Here is a 20,035-nt window from a genome sequence, read left to right on the forward strand (position 1 = left end):
TCAGGGGTAATTGGAAAAGCCTTGTGCTGACAAAGGGAGGTGCTGAGAAGCAACTGAGGAGGACTCAGGGAGGAGTTGGCTCAGTCACCGTGACAACCCAGGAGTAAAACAAGGAAGGCAGGCTCGAGCAGAGCGGCCATTTTTGGAACGGCCATTTTGAGAAGGACTGCTTTGTGGTTAGAGAGCTGCTGGAGGTTTAAGTGTGAGCTTTGGTGAATACCAGGCTTCAGTGAGGAGGGCGATCAGCAACGAGGCAAGGGTAATATTTTCTTATTTGTCTTAGTGTAAAAGGGGCAGTGATGAAAGTTTGGGCAGTGGTATACTCATCCTACCAGATGTGGGAGACCAGGGAGCAGTCTGATGTCCCTGGGGACTGTGTCTGCAGGAAGTGTGACTGGCTGCAGACTGCGTGGTTCATTTGGAGCAGCAGTTGGACACACTGAGGAGCAGACAGGGGCAGAGAGTGTGACAGACAATAGTTATAGGGAGGTGGTCACACCACAGGTTCAGGCATGTAGATGGGTGACTGACAGGAGAAGCAGGTGGTGCAGGAATCTCCTGTGACTATTCCCTTCTCTAACAGTTATATTCTTTTGGATACTGTTGTAGGGATAGCCCCTCAGGAGAATATAACAGCAGCAGCTGGGCCTATAGCACCACAACTGGCTCTGCCATAGAGATGGGGTGGGCAACATCCAAGTGACCGATGCTCGGAGACTCACTAGTTGGAGCAAGGACAGGCCTTTCTGTGGCTATGTTGGACACTCCAGGATGGTGTGTTGCCTCCCCTGGTGCCAGGCTGAAGAACATCTCTGAGCGGATGCTTGATATTCTGGTGAGCAGTCGGAGATCATTGTACACAGTTGGTAGGAAAAGGGATAAGGTCCTGAAGCGTGATTATAGGGAGTTAGGCAGAAGGTCAAAGTGCAGGACATCAAAGAAAGTAATTTCTGGACTACTTCCAGTGCCACGTGTTAGTGAGGGTAAGAATAGGAGGATTTGGCAGATGAACACATGGATTGAGAGCTGGCGCAGGGGGCAGGGTTTCAGATTCTTGGATCCTTGGGATCTCTTCTGGGGTAGAGGTGACCTGTACAAGAGGGAAGGGTTTCTCCTAAACTGGAGGGGAACCAATGTCCTGGTGGGGGCATTTGGTAGAGTCAATCACCAGGGTTGAACTAATCTGGGGAGGAGGCTGGGGGGGTGTGGGAAGATCTAAAGTGGAGACGAAAGAGAGCTTGAGGATAGCAGAGCAAGGCAGTGCGGGTAATCCTAGCAGTAGACAGGAAGCATGGGAAGTCTAAGTTACACTGCATTTATTTCAATGTAAGAAGCCTGACAGGTAAGGGAAATTAACAGGAGTATGGGACTGGGATATCATAGCTATTACAGAGACATGGCTGAGGGAGCGACAGGGTATAGATGCTATAGGAAGGATAGAGGAGAGGCAAGAGAGGAGGGAGAATTGTGTTTTTGATTTGGGAGAACATCATAGCAATACGAAAAGAGAATATTCTTGAGGGTTACATTCACTGAGTCGATATGGTGGAACTGAAAAATAAGAAGGAAGAAATCCCTGATAGCATTGTACTTTAGGCCCCCCAGTTGTCAGCAGGAGATTGAGGAGCAAATTGGTAGGGAGATCACAGAGAGCTGCAAGAATAATACAGTTGCAATAGTAGGGGATTTTAGCTTTCCAAAACCCAGACTGGGACTGGTGTAGTGTTAAGGGCTTGGATGGGGATAAATTTGTTGAGTGTGTTCAGGAAGAATTTCTGATATAACATGTAGATGGTCCGACTATAGAAGGGGCAAAACCTGACCTCCTCTTGATAAATAAGGCAGGGCAAGTGACTGATGTGTTAGTAAGGGAGCACTTTGGGACCAGTGACCATAATTCCTTTAGTTTTAAAGTAGCTATGGAAAAGGATAGGTTTGGTCCACAAGTTAAAGTTCTAAATTGGGGCAAAGCCAATTTTGATGGTCTTAGAGAGGAACTTCCAGAAGTTGACTGGGAGGGGGGGGCTGTTTGCAGGCAAAGGGACTTATGGGAAGTGGGAGGCATTTAAAAGTGAGTTAATGAGAGTTCAAAGCCAACACATTCCTGTTAAAGTGAAGGGTAAGGCAGGCAGGAGTGGGGAAGCCTGAAGGACTAGAGGTATGGAGGCCCTGGTCAAGAAAAAGAAGGAGACATGTGTCAGGTAGAGATAGCTGGGATCAAATGAATCCCTTGAGAAGTATACAGGGTTTTGAAGTACACTTCAGAGAGAAATCAGGAGGGCTAAAAGGGGACACAAGATGGCTTTGAAGATAGGGTAAAGGAAAATCCAAAGGAATTCTACAAATGCATGAAGAGCAAAAGAGTAACTAAGGAGAGAATAGGGCCCCTTAAAGATCAACAAGGTCATCTATGTGCCGAGTGTTCTAGGTGAGATCCTAAATGAATATTTCTTGTCAGTATTTACCATCATGAATACTGGGGACCTTGGGGAAACTAATGATGTTGTCTTGAAGAAAGTCCATATTCCAGAGGAGGAGGTGCTGGAAGTCTTTAAAACTCATTATGGTGGATCAATCCACAGGAATCTAATGAAGTGTATCCCAGGACTTGGTGGGAAGCTAGGGAGGGAATTGTGGGGCCCCTAGAGGAGATATTTGTATCATCGATAGCCATGGGTGAAGTGCCCGAAGCTTAGAGGGTGGCAAATGTTGTGCCACTATTTAAGAAAGGCTGCAGGGAAATGCCTGGGAACTGCAGACCAGTGAGCCCAAAGTTTGTGGTGGGTAAGTTGTTAGAGAGGATTCTGAGAGACAGCATTGACACGCATTGGAGAGGCAAGGACTTTTTGGGATAGTCAGCATGGCTTTGTGCATGAGAAATTATTTCTCATGAATTTGATTGAGCTTTTTGAAGGGGTGACCAAGGAAGCAGATGAGGGCAGTGTGGTAGACATGGACTGTAGCAAGGCCTTTCACAAGGTACCGCATGGTGGGGTGTTGAGTAAAATTAAATCTCATGGGCTTCAGAGAGAGCTAGCCAATTAGATACAAAATTGGCTTGAAAGGATAACATGATGGGGAGGTGCCAGTGTTGGACTGGCTGGACAAGGTCAGAGGTCATTTGACACCATGCTATTTAAAATCACAAGCTATCGGAACGCTGCTCCTTCATCAAGTGACCAGTGTGACTTATGACCTTGAAAAGAGAAAGCAGAAGGTGGTGGTAGAGGGTTGTTTTTCAGATAGGAAGCCTGTGACCAGCAGTGTGTCACAGGAATTGGTGCTGGGTTCACTGTCATTCATCATTTATATAAATGATTTGGATGAGAATTTAGGAGGTATGTTTAGTAAGGTGGTATATGACAACAAGATTGGTGGTATAGTGGAAAGTGAAGAAGGTTATTTAAGATTGCAAAGGGATCTTGATCAACTGGGTCAATTAGCCAGGGAATTGCAGATGGAGTTTAATTTGGAAAAATGCAAGGTGTTGCATTTTGGTAAAGCAAACTAGGACAGGCCTTACACAGTCAGTGAGAGTGGTTCAGAGTGCGGTGCTGGAAAAGCACAGCAGGTCAGGCAGTATCTGAGGAGCAGGAGAATCAATGTTTCATCAGGAATCAGTGGTAGAGCCCTGGGAGAGTTAAAGAACAAAGAAATCAAGGTGTATTGGTTCATAGCGCCTTGAAAATTGAGTCACAGGGGTTGGACAGGGTGGTGAAGGTGACATTGCTTTCATCGGTGACAGCATTGAGTCTAGGTTCAAAGCTTGGGAGAGGATTTGTAGCTCGGGTGCTCGTTGTTGTGGTTCTGTTCGCTGAGCTGGGAATTTGTGTTGCAGACGTTTCGTCCCCTGTCGAGGTGACATCCTCAGTGCTTGGGAGCCTCCTGTGAAGCTTCACTGAGGATGTCACCTAGACAGGGGACGAAACGTCTGCAACACAAATTCCCAGCTCGGCAAACAGAACCACAACATTGAGTCCCGGAGTTGGGATGTCTTATTGCAGCTGGATAAGACACCAGTGAGGCCACATTTAGCATACTGTGTGCAGTTCTGCACATTCTACCATGTAAGGATAATATTAAACTAGAAAGATGCAGAGATGATTTATGAGGATGTTACCTGGACCGGAAGGTCTGAGTTATAAGGAGAAGCTGAATAGACTGGGATTTTTTTATCCCCCTGGAGCATAGGAGACCTTACAGAGGTCTATAAAATCCTGACCGGCATCAATAAGGTAGATAGCCAACAGCTTTTCCCCATGTTTGGGGAGTCTGAAACTACAGGGCACAGGTTGAAGATGAGAGGAAAGAGGTACAAAAGGGTCCAAAGGGACATTTTTTTTCACACAGAGAGTGGTGCGTATCTGGAACAGGCTGCCAGCAGTAGTGGTGGAGGTCACTGAGAAACATTTGAACAGATCCATGGATGGGTAGGTGTGGAGGGATGTGGACCAAACGCAGGCAAATGGGACTCGATGTGCAAACTGGCGACATGGACAGTTGGGTCAAAGGGCCTGTTTGCCCATGCTGTAAACCGCTATGACCCTATGACACATGTAGATCAGTGCCATCATGATTTCCTCACTTTCACTACTAGCAGTGTAATTCCATCTTGGGGACACCATCCTGTCGAAACGGTTCTTTCACGTAGTTTGTTAGATCCAGAGCAGAGTTCCATGCCATCAGTGAATGTGAAATCTTTGTGGAGGACAACTCCAATGTCCTGTGGCCAATGTTTATCCCTGAACCAGGATGACCCAGAACAGATTATCTATTCATTGAGCACTGTGCCATTGATGGGAGCGTGCTGTCACAGCTACAGTGACACATCATTGGTGTGAAATGTCTTGGAACATCTTGAGACTGAGTAAGGCTCGGTATGAATGCAGGTGGTTGAATTTTGTTTTGTTTGTCTGAAGGGGTTAAGCACTGAAGGATAATTTCCATCCAACTGGGAGTTTGCGAGGATGCAGCCACAAAACTAATGAGATATGGGGTGGAATATTAATTCTGAAATTGAATATTAATTCTGTTTCTCTCCTCTCTCAGGTGCTGTCAGACTTGCTGAGTTTCTCCAGCAATAGTTGTTTTATTTCAGATTTCCAACATCTGCAGTTTTTGCTTTTGTAAGATATGGGTGAAAATTAAATGCCATCACATGTTTCCTGGAAGCTGCCTGGCAATAACTGAGCTTCACCTCTCCACTGTAGGCACCATGGGGAGAATCCTAGAGTTGCTGGTTGTTCTCATTGGGTCTGGGGCTCTCTCTGCCTGTCCGGAGAAATGTTTTTGCCATTTAAAACTTGTCGATTGTCGAGACACTGCCCTGCAGAGCATCCCAGTGGACATCAATCCCAGCACACAGACATTATTCCTGGATGGTAACTCTCTGACTGGAATCCCTCTCAATTCCTTCAGCAACTTGGGACAGCTGAACTATCTCGGTTTATCTGATAACCGTCTCATCCTTCAGAATGACATCTTTGATCCTCTTCCAAGACTGCAGGCTCTGGATCTCTCTGCAAACCACCTATCAGAACTCCCAGCGGATCTATTTGAAAACCTCTCCAATCTCACTTGGTTAAATCTAGCCAACAATAACTTATGCAGCATTCACCTAGAGAAGTCACTCACTAAACTGACCTACCTGGATCTGTCCAACAATAACCTCACAGTGCTCCGAGAAACATTTGAACATTTTCCTCAACTCAACACGCTGTATCTTAAGAGTAACCAACTCAAGACACTCCCAGAGACAGGTTTTAGTCAACTGCTTCTCCTCAAAGTCCTTGACTTGTCAAACAACGAACTTACCTCCCTACCTCCCCAGTTCCTCAGTCACCATCACAAACTGACCGACCTGCGATTAGATCACAACCAGTTCACAAACCTCACAGCAACTCTATTCTCTGAGCTGCATCATCTCCAGCATCTGACCATCTCGGGAAATGTCATCAGTAATTTTCCACCTGAGGTGTTCGCGAACTTAACAAAACTATTGAAGCTCGACCTGTCCAACAACTCATTAACATTTCTCCCACTGAACTTCCTTTCCAATCTCAGAGAGCTGCAACTGTTAAAACTGTCTGACAATTTCATTGACACCCTGGCAGCTGACGCATTCAAATATAACCCGAAACTCCTTTATCTGTATTTAGATAGCAACAACCTGAGGTACGTGCCGGTATTTGATGGACTTTCACAGTTAGAAGAGTTGATCCTTTCCTTTAACAGCCTGCAGGGTTTTCCAAAGGGATTTGCTGATAACCTGGTAAAGCTGAACTGCCTTCAGGTCACTGACAACCTCATCGGGCAATGGGACATCAGAGAGTTTGCAAATGTGTACTCTGTGCTCCTGAGGAACAATCCAATCTGCACAGCCAAGGGCTCAGGAGGACAACCCTCCAACGTCGACTGTACAAAGACACAATGCTAATCAGCTTGAAAATGATTTTGAAAAGAATCCCCTTTCAGTTTTACATATTAAAATATCTGCTGATTTACACAAAAGCCTCCTGGCAGTGTGAGAACTTGGGTATTGCTAAATAGAGAAACATTTTCAAAACCGGAGCTACTTGCTGAGCAGCTGTTTCACATTGCTGTATGCTGAAGCCCCACTTGTAGGATGTAGCTATCAGGTCACATGGGAGCAAGGTCCCCACATGATGTCAGGGTCACGCGCCATAGACTGTCGGTGATTGGCTGATCGAATCAAACAGGAGTTTCCTCCACAGCAAGGTCTGACCCAATCAGAGCCAACTTGTCAACCAATCAGCAGCTTTTTGTCCTGCAGTGTAAGTTGTTGTGATGGTTTGAAATTTGGTATTCTTGCACTGGTCCTGATGAGGACAAAGCAAGAAGCTCAGAAACACACTTGTCTTTTCAATAATATCGACTATTAGAAGGAAGCAACTGAATTTGACTATCTATGAGTACATTGCATTATTTTAATAAACGCTGTTATTTCCAGATCAAAGTCTTGGCATATTAGCCCCTGCATTCTCATCTTCAATTTATACAGTTAATGCGAACTCTGTAAATACCCCATAAATGATTGTCCCTAATGTGGCCTTAGTCTATTTTCCCCAATCAACCTTCTCTAGATCAATTAGGAGTGGGTAATAAATACTGACCCAGCTAATGGCACCCACATCCCTTTAACAAAAAAAGAGATTTGTTTATTCTGAAGAATGAAATATACAGAAAAATGTGTAATCATGGTGTTTGCATCCCTAAGAAGTCCCTGAGATGAGGGGAAATATTGGGGAGCCTGTGGAACTCTCCGCCACAGGAAGTGGTTGAGGCCAAAACATTGAATGTTTTCAGGAATGAGTTAGATATAGTTATTGATGCCAAAGGGATTACAGGTTAGGGGGAGAAATTGGGAACGGGACTGAGGCAGATGGTCAGCCATGATTGTATTGAAGGGAGGATAGGCTCGAAGGGCCGAATGGCTACCTGCTGCTCCTATTTTTCATGCTGCACAGCAGCTTACAGCTAACAAAGTACTTTTGAGTTCAGTTCCCTGTTGGAATAAAAGAAGCATAAGGCACTGATAGGCACACAGCAAAATCCCCAGAAGCAGCAATGTGATTTCTTTAATAATCTGTTACATTTATGTGCTGCAGAAGCAATTTCAAGTCAAGTAGCTTCCAGTTATCATCTGAGAAAGTGCAACACATTCAGCCCCTCATAAGAATCCTTGCTATTGGGGGGTTATATGTTAGCATTAATAGAGGATTGGCTAACTGATGGAAGACATAGTTAGGATAAGGATACATTTTCAGGATGGCAACCTGTAACTAGTGGAGTATCACAGGGATCAATGCTTGACCCACAATTATTTTCAATATATATTGATGTCTAATGAGCTTCGGTGCATTTCTGATTACAAGCCAACGGCACTATCACTTCACCACGCTCCCCCCTCCCCCACCACCCCCCACCCCCGAGGACTGGTCTTGAAGGCCACATGTGACCAAATATGAAGGAGCCCAATCAAAACTGGAGCCAATGGGAATCATGTGCAAACCTATCCAGTGGATGGAGTCAGATCTGACACACAGGAAGATGGTTGAGTAGAAACAAAACCAGAAATTCCTGATGAAACTTGGCAGATCTAACAGCATCTGTGCAGAGGGAAACAGAGTTAATGTTTTCAGTGGAGTGACCTTTCCGCAGAACGTTCGGAACTGAACTGAAGGATTAATGGACTCATGAAGGATGAATGTTAATTCTGTACAGTTTTCACAAATGCTCCTTGATCTGCTGAGCTTCTCCAGCAATTGCTGCTTTCGCTTGTTTTAGATCTCCAGCACATGCAAGTGTTTTGTTTTATTTTAACATGGTCGCGGATGTTGGAGGTCAGTCCTGTCAGCTCCAGGACATCTCTGCAGGAGTTCCTCAGGGGAGTGTCCTAGGCCCAACCATCTTCAGCTGCTTCATCAATAACTTTCCCTCCATTATAAGGTCAGCAGTTTGCCGATGATTACACAATGTTCAGCACCATTCACGACTCCTCAGATACTGAAGCAGTCCGTGTTCAAATGCAATAAGACCTGGACACTATCCCGGTTTGGGCCAAACACAACTGAACCACACAAGTGCCAGGGAATGACCATCACGTGTAAGAGAGATTCCAACCATCTCCCCTTCGCGTTTCATCACAATCCCCAACTATCAACATTCTGGGGGTTACCATTGATCAAAACAACAGTGCCTACAAGGACAGGTCAGCGGGGAGGAATATTGCAGCACATAACTCACCTCTTAACTCCCCAAAGCCTGTCCATCATCAGCAAGAATCTGAAATGTGACGGAAATACTCCCAACTTGCCTGGATGGGGGCAGCTCCAACAAGAAGCTGCACACCATCCAAGACAACTAATTAGATTAGATTACTTACAGATTAGATTACTTACAGTGTGGAAACAGGACCTTCGGCCCAACAAGTCCACACCGACCCACCAAAGTGCAACCCACCCATACCCCTACATTTACCCCTTACCTAACACTATGGGCAATTTAGCATGGCCAATTCACCTGACCCGCACATCTTTGGACTGTGGGAGGAAACCAGAGCACCCGGAGGAAACCCACGCAGACACGGGGAGAACATGCAAACTCCACACAGTCAGTCGCCTGAGTCGGGAATTGAACCCGGGTCTCAGGCGCTGTGAGGCAGCAGTGCAGCACTGTGCCACCGTGCCGCCCACAAAGCAGTCCCCACTTGATTAGCATCCACAATATCAACTCCCTTCACCCCCGACACTCAGTAGCAGCAGTGTGTACCATCTACAAGATGCACTGCAGATATTCACCAAAGATCCTCAGACAGCACCTTTCAATCCCATGACAACTTACATCTAGAAGGACAAGGGCAGCAGATACATGGGAACACCACTCCCTTCCAGTTCCCCTCCGAGCCATTTATGTTCCTAACTTGGAAATATATCGCCGGTCCTTCAGTGTCACTGGGTCAAAGCCCTGGAATTCCCTCCCTAAGGGCATTGTGGGTTTATCTACAGCACATGGACTGCAGTGGTTCAAGAAGGCAGCTCACCCCCACTTTCTCAAGGGGCAACTAGGGACGGGGTAATAAATGGTGGCCAATGAGCCATACCCCATGAATGAACTTTAAAAAAAAATGACTTGGGTGAGGGAAGTGAATGCACGGCAGCTACGTTTACCAATGACACAAAAATCGTTGGGAGGCAAGTGATGAAAGTGAAACGAAGAGTCTACAGAGGGATATAGATAGGTTCAGGAGCGCACACCAACTTAGAGGTAGAATATAATGTGGGGAAATATGAGGTTATGCACTTTGGCAGGAAGAAGAGAAGCTGAATATTACTTAAATGGAGAGAGTCTGCAGAAAGCTATGGAACAGAGAGAATAGGGAGTTCCTGCATTGGCACTGAAGATTATAGGGAAAGTAAATTGAATGTTGTTCTTTATTTCAAAGGGAATGGAATATAATAGAGGGAGAATTTGCTAAAACAATCCAAGGCAGTAGTCAGACTGCAGCTGGAATACTGGGAACAGTTTGGGAACCCTTACCTAAGAAAAGATTGGATGTAATCTAGAGAAAGTTCACTTGGCTGGGGGAGGGACTGTCTAATGAGGAAAGAATGAGTCCGTTGGGCCTATATTCATTGGAGTTTATGAGAATGAGAGGTAACTGTATTGAAACATATAAGGTTCTAAGGGGGCTGGACAGAGAACATTTGGAGAGTTTATTTCCTCATGTGAGAGAGTCTACTATCAGAGTTCTTATGTAGAGGGCACAATTTCAGAATAGCAGGTCACCTAGTTAAGACAGATGGGGATTTCTTTTCTCTCAGTGGGGAGTGAATCTGTGGGATTATTTACCAGAGGGCTGTCGAGGCTGGGACGTCAAGTATATTCAAGGCTGAGATAAACAGATTTTTCATCAGGAAGAGAATCAAGTGTAATGGGGAAAAGTGTTGAGGATTATCAGATTAGACATGATCTCATTGAATGGTACAACAGACTCGATGGGCTGAATTGCCTCCTTCGGTTGTATGTCTTAATTGTGTAACTGCAAGTTGTAGGTTGAGCTGTGAACTAAAACAATGTGAGCTTTACAAGTAAACTGAATCCCATGCTGACCATGGCAAGAAAATACATCAGCCGATGAGAAATTGTATACAATACTGGCTTAGCCGCATTTTCACACTTTTGAAAGGATATGAACATGTCAGAGAGAAAGTTGACATGAATGGTTTTGGGAATGATCAATCATTGTTGGAAGGGTCAACAAAACAACAACCCGACTTAGAGATTTAAGTCAATTTCTCAAAGAAACAACCGTGAGACGAAGAGAAGGTGGTAACGGTCTGGGCTGGACTGTCTGAGAGTGTGCTGGGGTCTGGTTCATTTGAGGCTTTTAAAATGGAATGAGATTATTATGTAAAAAGGAACATGGAATTACGGACAGAAGGCAGGAGAGTGACAATCAATGAAATCCTCAGTTGGAAAGCTGGTCCAAACGTGACGGGGCAAATGCCCTCCATTTCCACAGTGGGATGTTACAATTCCAGCTGCTGTTAATCCTGGTCAAGTCAGTTCCCAGACTGAAACCCAGTTAGTTTTATCCTAACTTTTTGTTCAACCATGGAGGTCAGCTATTGAACACGTTCACAAGAGGCTGTTGTTATACTTTGAACACAAAGAAAAAATGTTTATTGAGGAAATGGAAACATGAAATATATTCCACTGGAGAAAACAGCTATAAAGATATCATTACAAATACTAAAAAAAAATTCAGATTCATTGTTATTGCTTCTATCTCTACAATATCTTTACAGCCAACCCTCACCTAAGATTTATCAGCATCTCCACACTCCAGTTGGCACAGTGTAATTAGTTTCATTCCAGTGAATTTCTATGCTGCCACAAGGAGTTATTTCCCTTTGGCTGGTATCTCTGAGATAATAAACTGTAAACTAATTAATTTAATTCAGAGCAAATACAAGACTCCACCAACTCCACTTCCAGCAGCTCCTTTGCCAGATTCTTACTGGAGAGTTTAACACTTCAGCCTCCAGTCTGTAGCACACCTATACAGACTCATTGCTTTCTGCATTGTTCTGACTCTCGGTGTGGGCTTGGAACCCTGCACATTTTATTTTCTTTTGCCATTCTTTCATGCAGTAACCTTTTAACCCCCAGCTTCTCGAGTCATGGTTGTAAAGTCTTATTAAAATGCAGATAAACACCATGCTTCCAGACACTTCAACAAAATGTTAAGAAACCATGTCTCCTTGTTAACTCACAAAATACAACATATAAAGATATCCTTAACAAACATCTCTGTGATTCCTGTTTCTATCTTAAATGGCTATCTGAAGTGTGACTGTGTCCTGGACTCTCCAAACAGGGAACCCTGTCCTCAGTAACTAATCCGCTGGTAAAAGAACAAAGGGTGAGGGGGTGTAGATTTAAAGAGACGTGCAAACGAAGTGAGGGTAATGAGAGGTTATCACACAGTAAGCAGTTAGGGTGTGGAATGCACAGTCTGGGATTATGGTGGAGGCAGGTTGAATTGAGGCATTGAAGTGGGACATTGGATGTCATCGAGTCATAGAGATGTACAGCACAGAGACAGACCCTTCGGTCCAACTCATCCATGCTGATCAGATATTCTAACCTAATATAATCCACAACCACCTGATGAAGGAACAACAAGCTAGTGCTTCCAATTAAACTTGCTGGACTATGACCTGGTGTTGTGTGATGTTTAACCTTATCTAGTCCCTATGCAGGGACATGGGGAAAAGGGAAGAGGTTGGTGCTGACAAATGATGCTCATTTGAAGAGCTGGTATTGCCATAATGGGCTGAATGGCTTCCTTCTGCAATTCCAGTACAATTCTAGATTCTGTGAAAACCTGAGTATTGTGGGGAAGAAAAGACCCATTCTCGGACTGATCTGACCAGTTTACCAGAATGCCGATGTCAGCGGAAACTAACATTGACAGATATTTTAATCAACATGTTCTGCAATTTAATGTGGTCACCTGATCTTAGTCTTCAACTCCATTCTCCTGCTCACTCCCTTATCCCTCTATTCGCTAGAGACCAGGAATCTGTCTGGACCAGCCTTAAATATATTCAATAATGGAGCACCCCCAACTCTCTGAGAATGCTCTACTCTCTGAGTGAAGACATTTCTTCCCATCTCAGTGTGAAATCATTGTCTCCTTACTCTGAGACTGGGACCCTACTCCAGACCCAGATTTCTCGACCAGTGGAGACTATCTCAACACTGACCCCATCAAGTCCCTTCAGAATCTTGCCTGTCTCAATGATGTCACCTCTCATTTTGCCAAACTCCACAGAATGTGGTCCCAGTTTACTCATTATCTGATCCCAGGACCCTTCACCTTCTGTGTCAGTACAGCGCTCACTAAATGCGGGGACCAAAACTGCACACAGTCCAGGAGAGATCTCACTAAAGCCCTGTACAGTTGTATCAAAACTTCCTTATTCTTGCCTTATTCCTGAAGCCCCATTGCAATAAAGACCAAATGCAATCTGCCTTCCTCATTACTTGCTGTAGCAAGTAACTAAAGGTTGTTGCAACTGTTCCAGTAATCCCATGAACATATGTTGAAATCTCATAACGTTTCATCAATGTGTTTTAGGGAAGGAAACCAGATCTCTGCTGACCTGTGACTGCACCTTTACTGCAAAATTAACTCTTAACTTCCATCCGAAATGACCCATCAATGAAACTCAGCCAGAATAGGCACTGATGCCAAACAATCCCCACACATCAATGCCCAGAATGAAAAACATTAATACAACCACAAAAACAGAGTGTGCTGGAAAAGCTCAGCAGGTCTGACAGTATCTACAGAGAGGGAAACGGAATTTGTGACAAAATTCTGAAGAAGGTTTCAAAATGTTAACTGTTTTTCTCTCTGCTGATGCTGCCAGACCTGCTGAGTTTCTTCAACCATTTCTGCTTTTGTTTCAGATCTCTAACATCCAGAGTTCTGTATCTGACAACTTGATTTAATTTAACAACTTGGAATATCATTTCTTTTTGCCTCCTCAAATGGGAAACTGGCAGGTCCAGGCGCAGATCCGATCGGTTTAAATCCAGTTATGGTCAACCTTTGTCTCTGTTCCCATCCATCGAAGTTGCTCATTACTGCCCACTGTCTTTGAAATTTAAAGGCAACTTCATATATTTTACAAATAAGTGTGTGTCTTCAATCTGAAATACGAACAGAAATCTCCGAATGCCGATATGGAATCTAATCTGGAGATGTTAACCAAGTTATCTCGATGGTAGATGAACTTTGTGCTTTGTGATTATTTTCTGGGAAGGGGGAAGTTGGTAACAGGAGCCTGCGATCAGCTGAAATGATGCAAGCAGAGCAGACTGCGCAACCCATCATTGATCTCGACTCCATTTGAACCCATCAACACAGAGAGAGACTTGCAGCTACCCACTACCTCACTGCCCCCTACAACCCCCTCAAACCCAGTGATTCGATCTGTACATCGCACAAATACCACATTGCTGCGCGATGCTGGGAAAAGATTGCTGGGATTTCTGCTTTGTGACTGAAGGAGGTTGGATAAAGGAAACAGAGTTTTGCAGCACAGAGAGTGTATCACAAATGCCAAACAGGGAACTACCCTGCCCTAACCCCAACAGAATTACAAAGATATTCAAAGATTGATTTGGGCTTGGGGAAGGAGCAAGGGATTGTGAATTACCAGACAACATTTCCAAAGGGTCAGCATTGACATAACGGCAGTCCATTGTTGGACAGCTGGTTTGTGATGTAGAGTGATGCCAACAGCATGGGTTCAAGCCATAGATCCAAGATGGCGGCGACCCAGCAAGACTGAGTCTATAGTGCTCCTCCCAAGACTTGGGCAAAGTGGGTCACTTGCCTCCACCACACTCACCAAATCATTTAATATAGTTTTTACTTCATGTAATTAGTTGCTCGGTACTAAATTTAAACAGTCTAGTCTCCTGTAAAAATGACTAAAGGAAAGGAGCCCGCAGCTCTCAGCAGGCAGGAACCCCTCACTCACCCTCCCCAGTTGCAACAGAGGCATCCGCAGCTGCCCCGGGGGACTTACCTACGGTGGCAAGCCTCGTGGAAGTAATTTCCAAACTTGACGTGAACATCGACGCCTTCATCGAAGAGCATAGGTTCAATTCCTGCACCAGCTGAGGTGACCATGAAGGACTCTCCTTCTCAACCTCTCTGCTCGCCTGAGGCATGGTCATCCTCAGGTGAAAATACCACCCATCATCTCTCTATCTCTAATGAGAGAGCAGCCCAATGATTGGGTAGGACTATGGTGACTTTATCCTTTAATGGCCTGAATGGTCTTTTTCACTGTTGTAAGATTCTAATTATTGTTAATTTTTCTTCTTACGTGGGCCGTAGACCTGGCTGTCAAGGCCAATGTTTGTCATCCATGTCTTTGAACTGAGTGACACACTGGGGCATTCCAGAGGGGAACTATGACTCAACAATGTTGCCTTGTGCCTGGAGTCACATGTAGATCAGATTGGGTAAGGATAGCAGATTTCCTTCTCTAAAGGGAAAAAGTAAGGCCGATTCCTTTTCTGAAAGACATCATGAGGCCAACTTTTAATTCCTGAGTTTATCGGATTTCAAATTTCACCAGGTACCACAGAAGGATTCAACCCACTGTCCCCAGAACATTAATCTGGGGTTCAGGACAATTAGCACATTACCATATGTCACTGCCTCTCCTCAGCTGTTGCATCATGTTTTAACAGTGGAACTGCTGACACATTAACAAGATCAACCAGACCCACACACTCTAGATAAACCCCCAGTTACTGACAGTGAACCATTCTTAGGTGTTCTTTAGCTGTGATTTAATGATTCTGCAAAACTTGTCCAACAATCCTGGGAATGCAATGGCTTCACTAATAATCAGGTTGAGATATCTGCAGCTCCTGGGTTACAGACACAGTCCTGTTCTTGAGTATGTTTGCAAAGTCATCCGTATGCAAGTTGGAACAAAACTGAAAATAGCTATTTGCAAATACAATGTTTGCGTAATGAATCTTTAAAACTAATATTGAGAGGTCTAGTTCAAGTTCAGTAACACTGATACTCCCTATGGTGTTTCTGCTAATTGACCTGCTAATCAATCATCACCCTGTTCTCCTGATGTGTCAATGGTTGTGAATCATTCTGAAGGGTCACTGGCCCAGAAACATTAACTCTGCTTTCTCTCCACAACTGTCCAACCTGAGCTTTTCCAGCAATTTCTGTTTTTGCTGTTGTGTAAATTGCTGCAATGGCTTGACATTTTGCATTCTTATATTTGTCCTCATGAGTGCAAAGCAACACTCTTAAACAGTTTCTTTTCAGTGATATTCACGTTGTGACCAAGTGAGTGACTAGCCGGTCTGCTGACCTCGTTCATTAATGAACTGAAAGCTGACAACAAGATGGCGTGAGAGGTTGTCCGATACAGGAATGGTTTATTAAAGTGTTCCAAACCCCACAGGACGCCACCAGAAACATAAAACCAGCAGATTTTTCTCCTGAATCAGTCAGATCCTATGTCTCTTAGACAAACAGGCTGTGTCCATAAGAGATTGACAATGATTGTAGGAATATTAACCCCCTGGGTAAATACGCCAAGATTTCTGCAATTGTGTTGGAAGCTAAAAACAGCTTGTTCTGACAATGTATTCCACTAAAGGCAAGACTCGTGTCCATGATGAGTATTGGTGCATTCAACGTGGGTGAGAAAAGCTGAATAGGATCGATGAATTTCCAATACTTGGAAACTGAGGAATGATAACTTTATAGTGACAGGAATTAGCCCCAGGGATGTACAGGCCCTGAGAATCACAACCGTCCTATGCAGTTCCAACTGAGGGAAAAAAGCTGACAGATTTTGATATTAAGATGTACTTAGATGCATCCTTCTCCTATCGTTTGAATAAACAACAAAGTTTGTTGTGTGTGCAACATCGGGAAGTGTTGCATTTATATAGCACCCTTTTGATGTTTGTACAAGTTATTGTAAAGTCACCCAGAGAATTTCATGGAGATAGGCATCTGGAAACTGAGCAGCTGGAGGGTGTGATGTCCCTCCCTCCCTCCCACAGGGACCAGGCAACACAGCTGGAGTCAGTGTGGCCAATCTGCCTCTTTACGAGAGCTATCCAACTTGAGCAGGAGCTGCAGAGCGGTGGCCGGGAACGAGCAGTGGGTGATGTCCTTGTCTCTGGGAAATACGCTGTGGGTTTGGGGCCAAGGAACCATGTGCTGGGAGTTGGTTGAGCCTCAATTTGCCAATGGCAATGCCTGAAACAGAACTGAGCCAAACCGAGACACCCGGTATGCTACTGCTTTCATTTCTGTCACAATCCCACAGTGTGTTTCGATTTAAGAGAGGCTTTTAGCAGACTGACATGATATTAAAGCGCTAAAATCGACATTGGTTACTGTTAAACAGAACATATTAATCAATGATCATTAATTTAATTAATCATGAAACGTCCTTACAATAACCCTGCAATGTTATCCTTTTCCTGCATTGATCCAACACCTTTTGGAAAGTTCCTGTTAAATCAGATAGGCAGGTTATTCTCTGAATAGCAACAGATTGGGAAAGGGAGAGGTGCAATGAGACTTGGGTGTCCTTGTACACCCATTACAAATCAGCATGAGAGTGCAGTGGGTAAACAGGATTCAATAACAGGAGGGGGGATCAAGTCAGAGTGATTGACAGCACAGTGAAAAGCCCTTTGGCCCAAGGGATAGCTTGCTGCAACTGTAAAGATCTTGGTGAGACCATAGGATGATGGGGGAATCTCATTCTAACACAGGATGTTCCTGATGACCAGGGAGTCCAGAACCATAGGTTACAGTCTAAGGACACGGGATAGGACGGAGGTGGGGAGAAATGTCTTCACCCAGAGAGTGCGGGGACAGTGGAACGTTCTGCCACAGATAGTAGTTGAGGCCAAAACATTGAATGTTTTCAAGGAGGATTTAGATATAATTCTTATGGTTAAAGGTATCAAAGGATATGGGGAGGAAGTAGGAACAGGGGACTGAGTTGGATGATCCGTCGACATCATCATGAATAGTGCAGCAGATTCAAAGGGCTGAATAGCCTCCTCCTATTTTCTATGTGACTATATTTAGTAAATCATTTCCACCACCAGAAAAGCATCGATACCATTCCATCTCATCAGGTACTGAAACCGTCATCTTACCTCCAGACTCGACTGCACCAACCTGTTGCTATTTGGCCTTCATTAGACTCCCCTGATAAAGTTTGAGCTCATCCAAAACTCTGCTGCTGACGCAGCAACTCTCACCAATTCCTGTTCACCTTTCACACTCGATGTTTACTGACCTTAGAGCCCAGTTCAGCAATGTCTCAATTTTAAAATGCTGATCCCTGAATCAAATCTTTCCTTAGCATCTCTATCCCCAGCACCTCCTCCAGTTCGATAAGCCTCTGTGATCCCTACATTCCTTTGAACTTGTCATTCTCATTCCTTCACTCCAACACTGGCAGCTATATCTTCAAGTGCCTGTCTGTTGTCACCTCAGGAATTTATTTTCAAGACTTTCTGGGGTGGTACGGTGGCTCAGTGGTTAGCACTGCTGCCTCACAGCAACAGGGTCCCAGGTTCGATTCCAGCCTCAGGTGACTGTCTATGTGTGGTTTGCACGTTCTCCCCGTGTCTGTGTGGGTTTCCTCCGGGTGCTCCGGTTTCCTCCCACAGTAAATTGGCCAGGCTAAATTGCCGATAGTGTTAGGTGCATCAGTCAGAAGGAAATGTGTCTGGATGGGTTACTCTTCAGAGGGTCGATTTGGGCTGAAGGGCCTGGTTCCACACTGTCGGGAATCTAATCATTTCACTTCACTGCTTTCTCCTCCGAAGCAAGGGTTGACCAATGGATGGTATGGGGCCTCAGTGGTTAGTACTGCTACTTCAGAATACCAGGAACCCAAGTTCCATTCCACCCACGTGCAACTAGGTGAAGCTTGGACATTCTCCCCATGTCTGTGTGGGTTTCTTCTCCATAGTCCAAAGGATGTACAGGTTAGATTGATCAGCCATGGTGGGAGAGTCAGTGTGGACTTGACGGGCGAGATGACCTGCTTCCACACTGTAGGGATTCACTCCCATCCCATGAAATAAATAACAATGAGCTCCTTTAAGGTTTCCTCTTTATTAGTCACCTCGCATTTTTTAAGCTTTATGTCAGATTGATGCCACCCCTTTATAAACACAACCTGCATACTTGGCACTGATTCCTCCCGCACTATAAACATTGGAGTGTAAAAATACAAATCAGTAAATACCAAGATTAATGTCAGGAATCTCCCTCTCTACAGCTGCTCACAGTTGGGATTTATCCCAGCTCCACAAATTCAGCTGAAGATGAAGTGACCTGGGAGTTGTGACTCTCATTGTGGGCTGGCAGGGTTCCCTGGGGTAACAGGGGAGGCTGCTGAGGGCAGCGATCACCCTGCACACTGGCACAGTACTGAAAGAATCATACCCCCATCCAAAGGCAAACCAACCTCTTCCATAGGTGTAGGAGGAAGTGAGGACTGCAGATGCTGGAGATCAGAGTCAAGAGTGTCGTACTGGAAAAGCACAGCAGGTCAGGCTGCATCCGAGGAGCAGGAGATGATATGTCTTGGGCATAAGCCCTTACGTTGATTCTCCTGCTCCTCAGATGCTGCCTGACCTGCTGTGCTTTTCCAGTACGACACTCTCAACTCTTCAATAGATGTCCCAGGCTATCTAGACAGACACTTGTTAATCAGGGGACCCAGATAATGTGCTGGGGATCCAGGTTTGAATCCCACCACAGCAGATGGGGAATTTGAATTCAATCCAAACAAATCTGGAATTAAGAGTCTATTGGTGCTCATGAATCCATTATCAATTGTCAGGAAAAACCCCATCTGGGTCACAAATGTCCTTTAGGGAAAGAAACAGCCCTCCTTACCTGGGCTGGAATACAGGTGACTCCAGACCCACAGCAAGGTGGTTGCTCAGAGGGCAGTTATGAGTCAATCAGGTACATGCCATAAATGCTGCCCTAGCCAGTGACAGCCTCAGTCCATGAATCAATAAGGAAAGAAGAAGAAATAGGAGGCACTGTCCTTAGCAGAATGACCCCTGGCTTTTAGCCACACCCACCATGATAGAGAGACGCTCTATTGAAAATCCTGGCCCGAGCCTTAGTGTGAAACATTCACAAGGTATTGTTCATGGAGAACAGACCACACTGAAGATATAGTCTGTAAAGGAGATGGGATTGAATGTCAGACATGGACTCCTCAGAGGCTGCTCTGTGACCCTCCCAGTATATAAACCGCGGCTTCATAGGGGAGGTTATGTACAGTTTCTGGTTCCTGATCTTTGATGTGTTGAGTCCAGAGATTCACTTGTGGCCCAAATGTCGTTGGACAGTAATGCTCACTGCACCCATTCTCTCCTGAGCCTGGGA

At 44.8% G+C, this 20,035-nt stretch overlaps 1 protein-coding gene across 2 annotated transcripts in view; it reads left to right on the top strand.

The window, feature by feature from the left end:
* The window catches only part of LOC132815130 (leucine-rich repeat-containing protein 15-like), a 37,397-nt gene extending 30,480 nt beyond the window's left edge, over window positions 1–6,917 (top strand). For both annotated transcript variants that reach the window (XM_060823927.1, XM_060823926.1), the window contains exon 2: window positions 5,211–6,917. In XM_060823927.1, the coding sequence (XP_060679910.1) occupies window positions 5,216–6,436 (1,221 nt within the window). In that variant the 5' untranslated portion in view covers window positions 5,211–5,215 and the 3' untranslated portion in view covers window positions 6,437–6,917. The remainder of the gene's footprint in view (window positions 1–5,210) is intronic.
* Window positions 6,918–20,035: the final 13,118 nt, after the last annotated feature.

This window comes from Hemiscyllium ocellatum, chromosome 4 (assembly GCF_020745735.1).
Source record: "Hemiscyllium ocellatum isolate sHemOce1 chromosome 4, sHemOce1.pat.X.cur, whole genome shotgun sequence".
NCBI lineage: Eukaryota > Metazoa > Chordata > Chondrichthyes > Orectolobiformes > Hemiscylliidae > Hemiscyllium > Hemiscyllium ocellatum.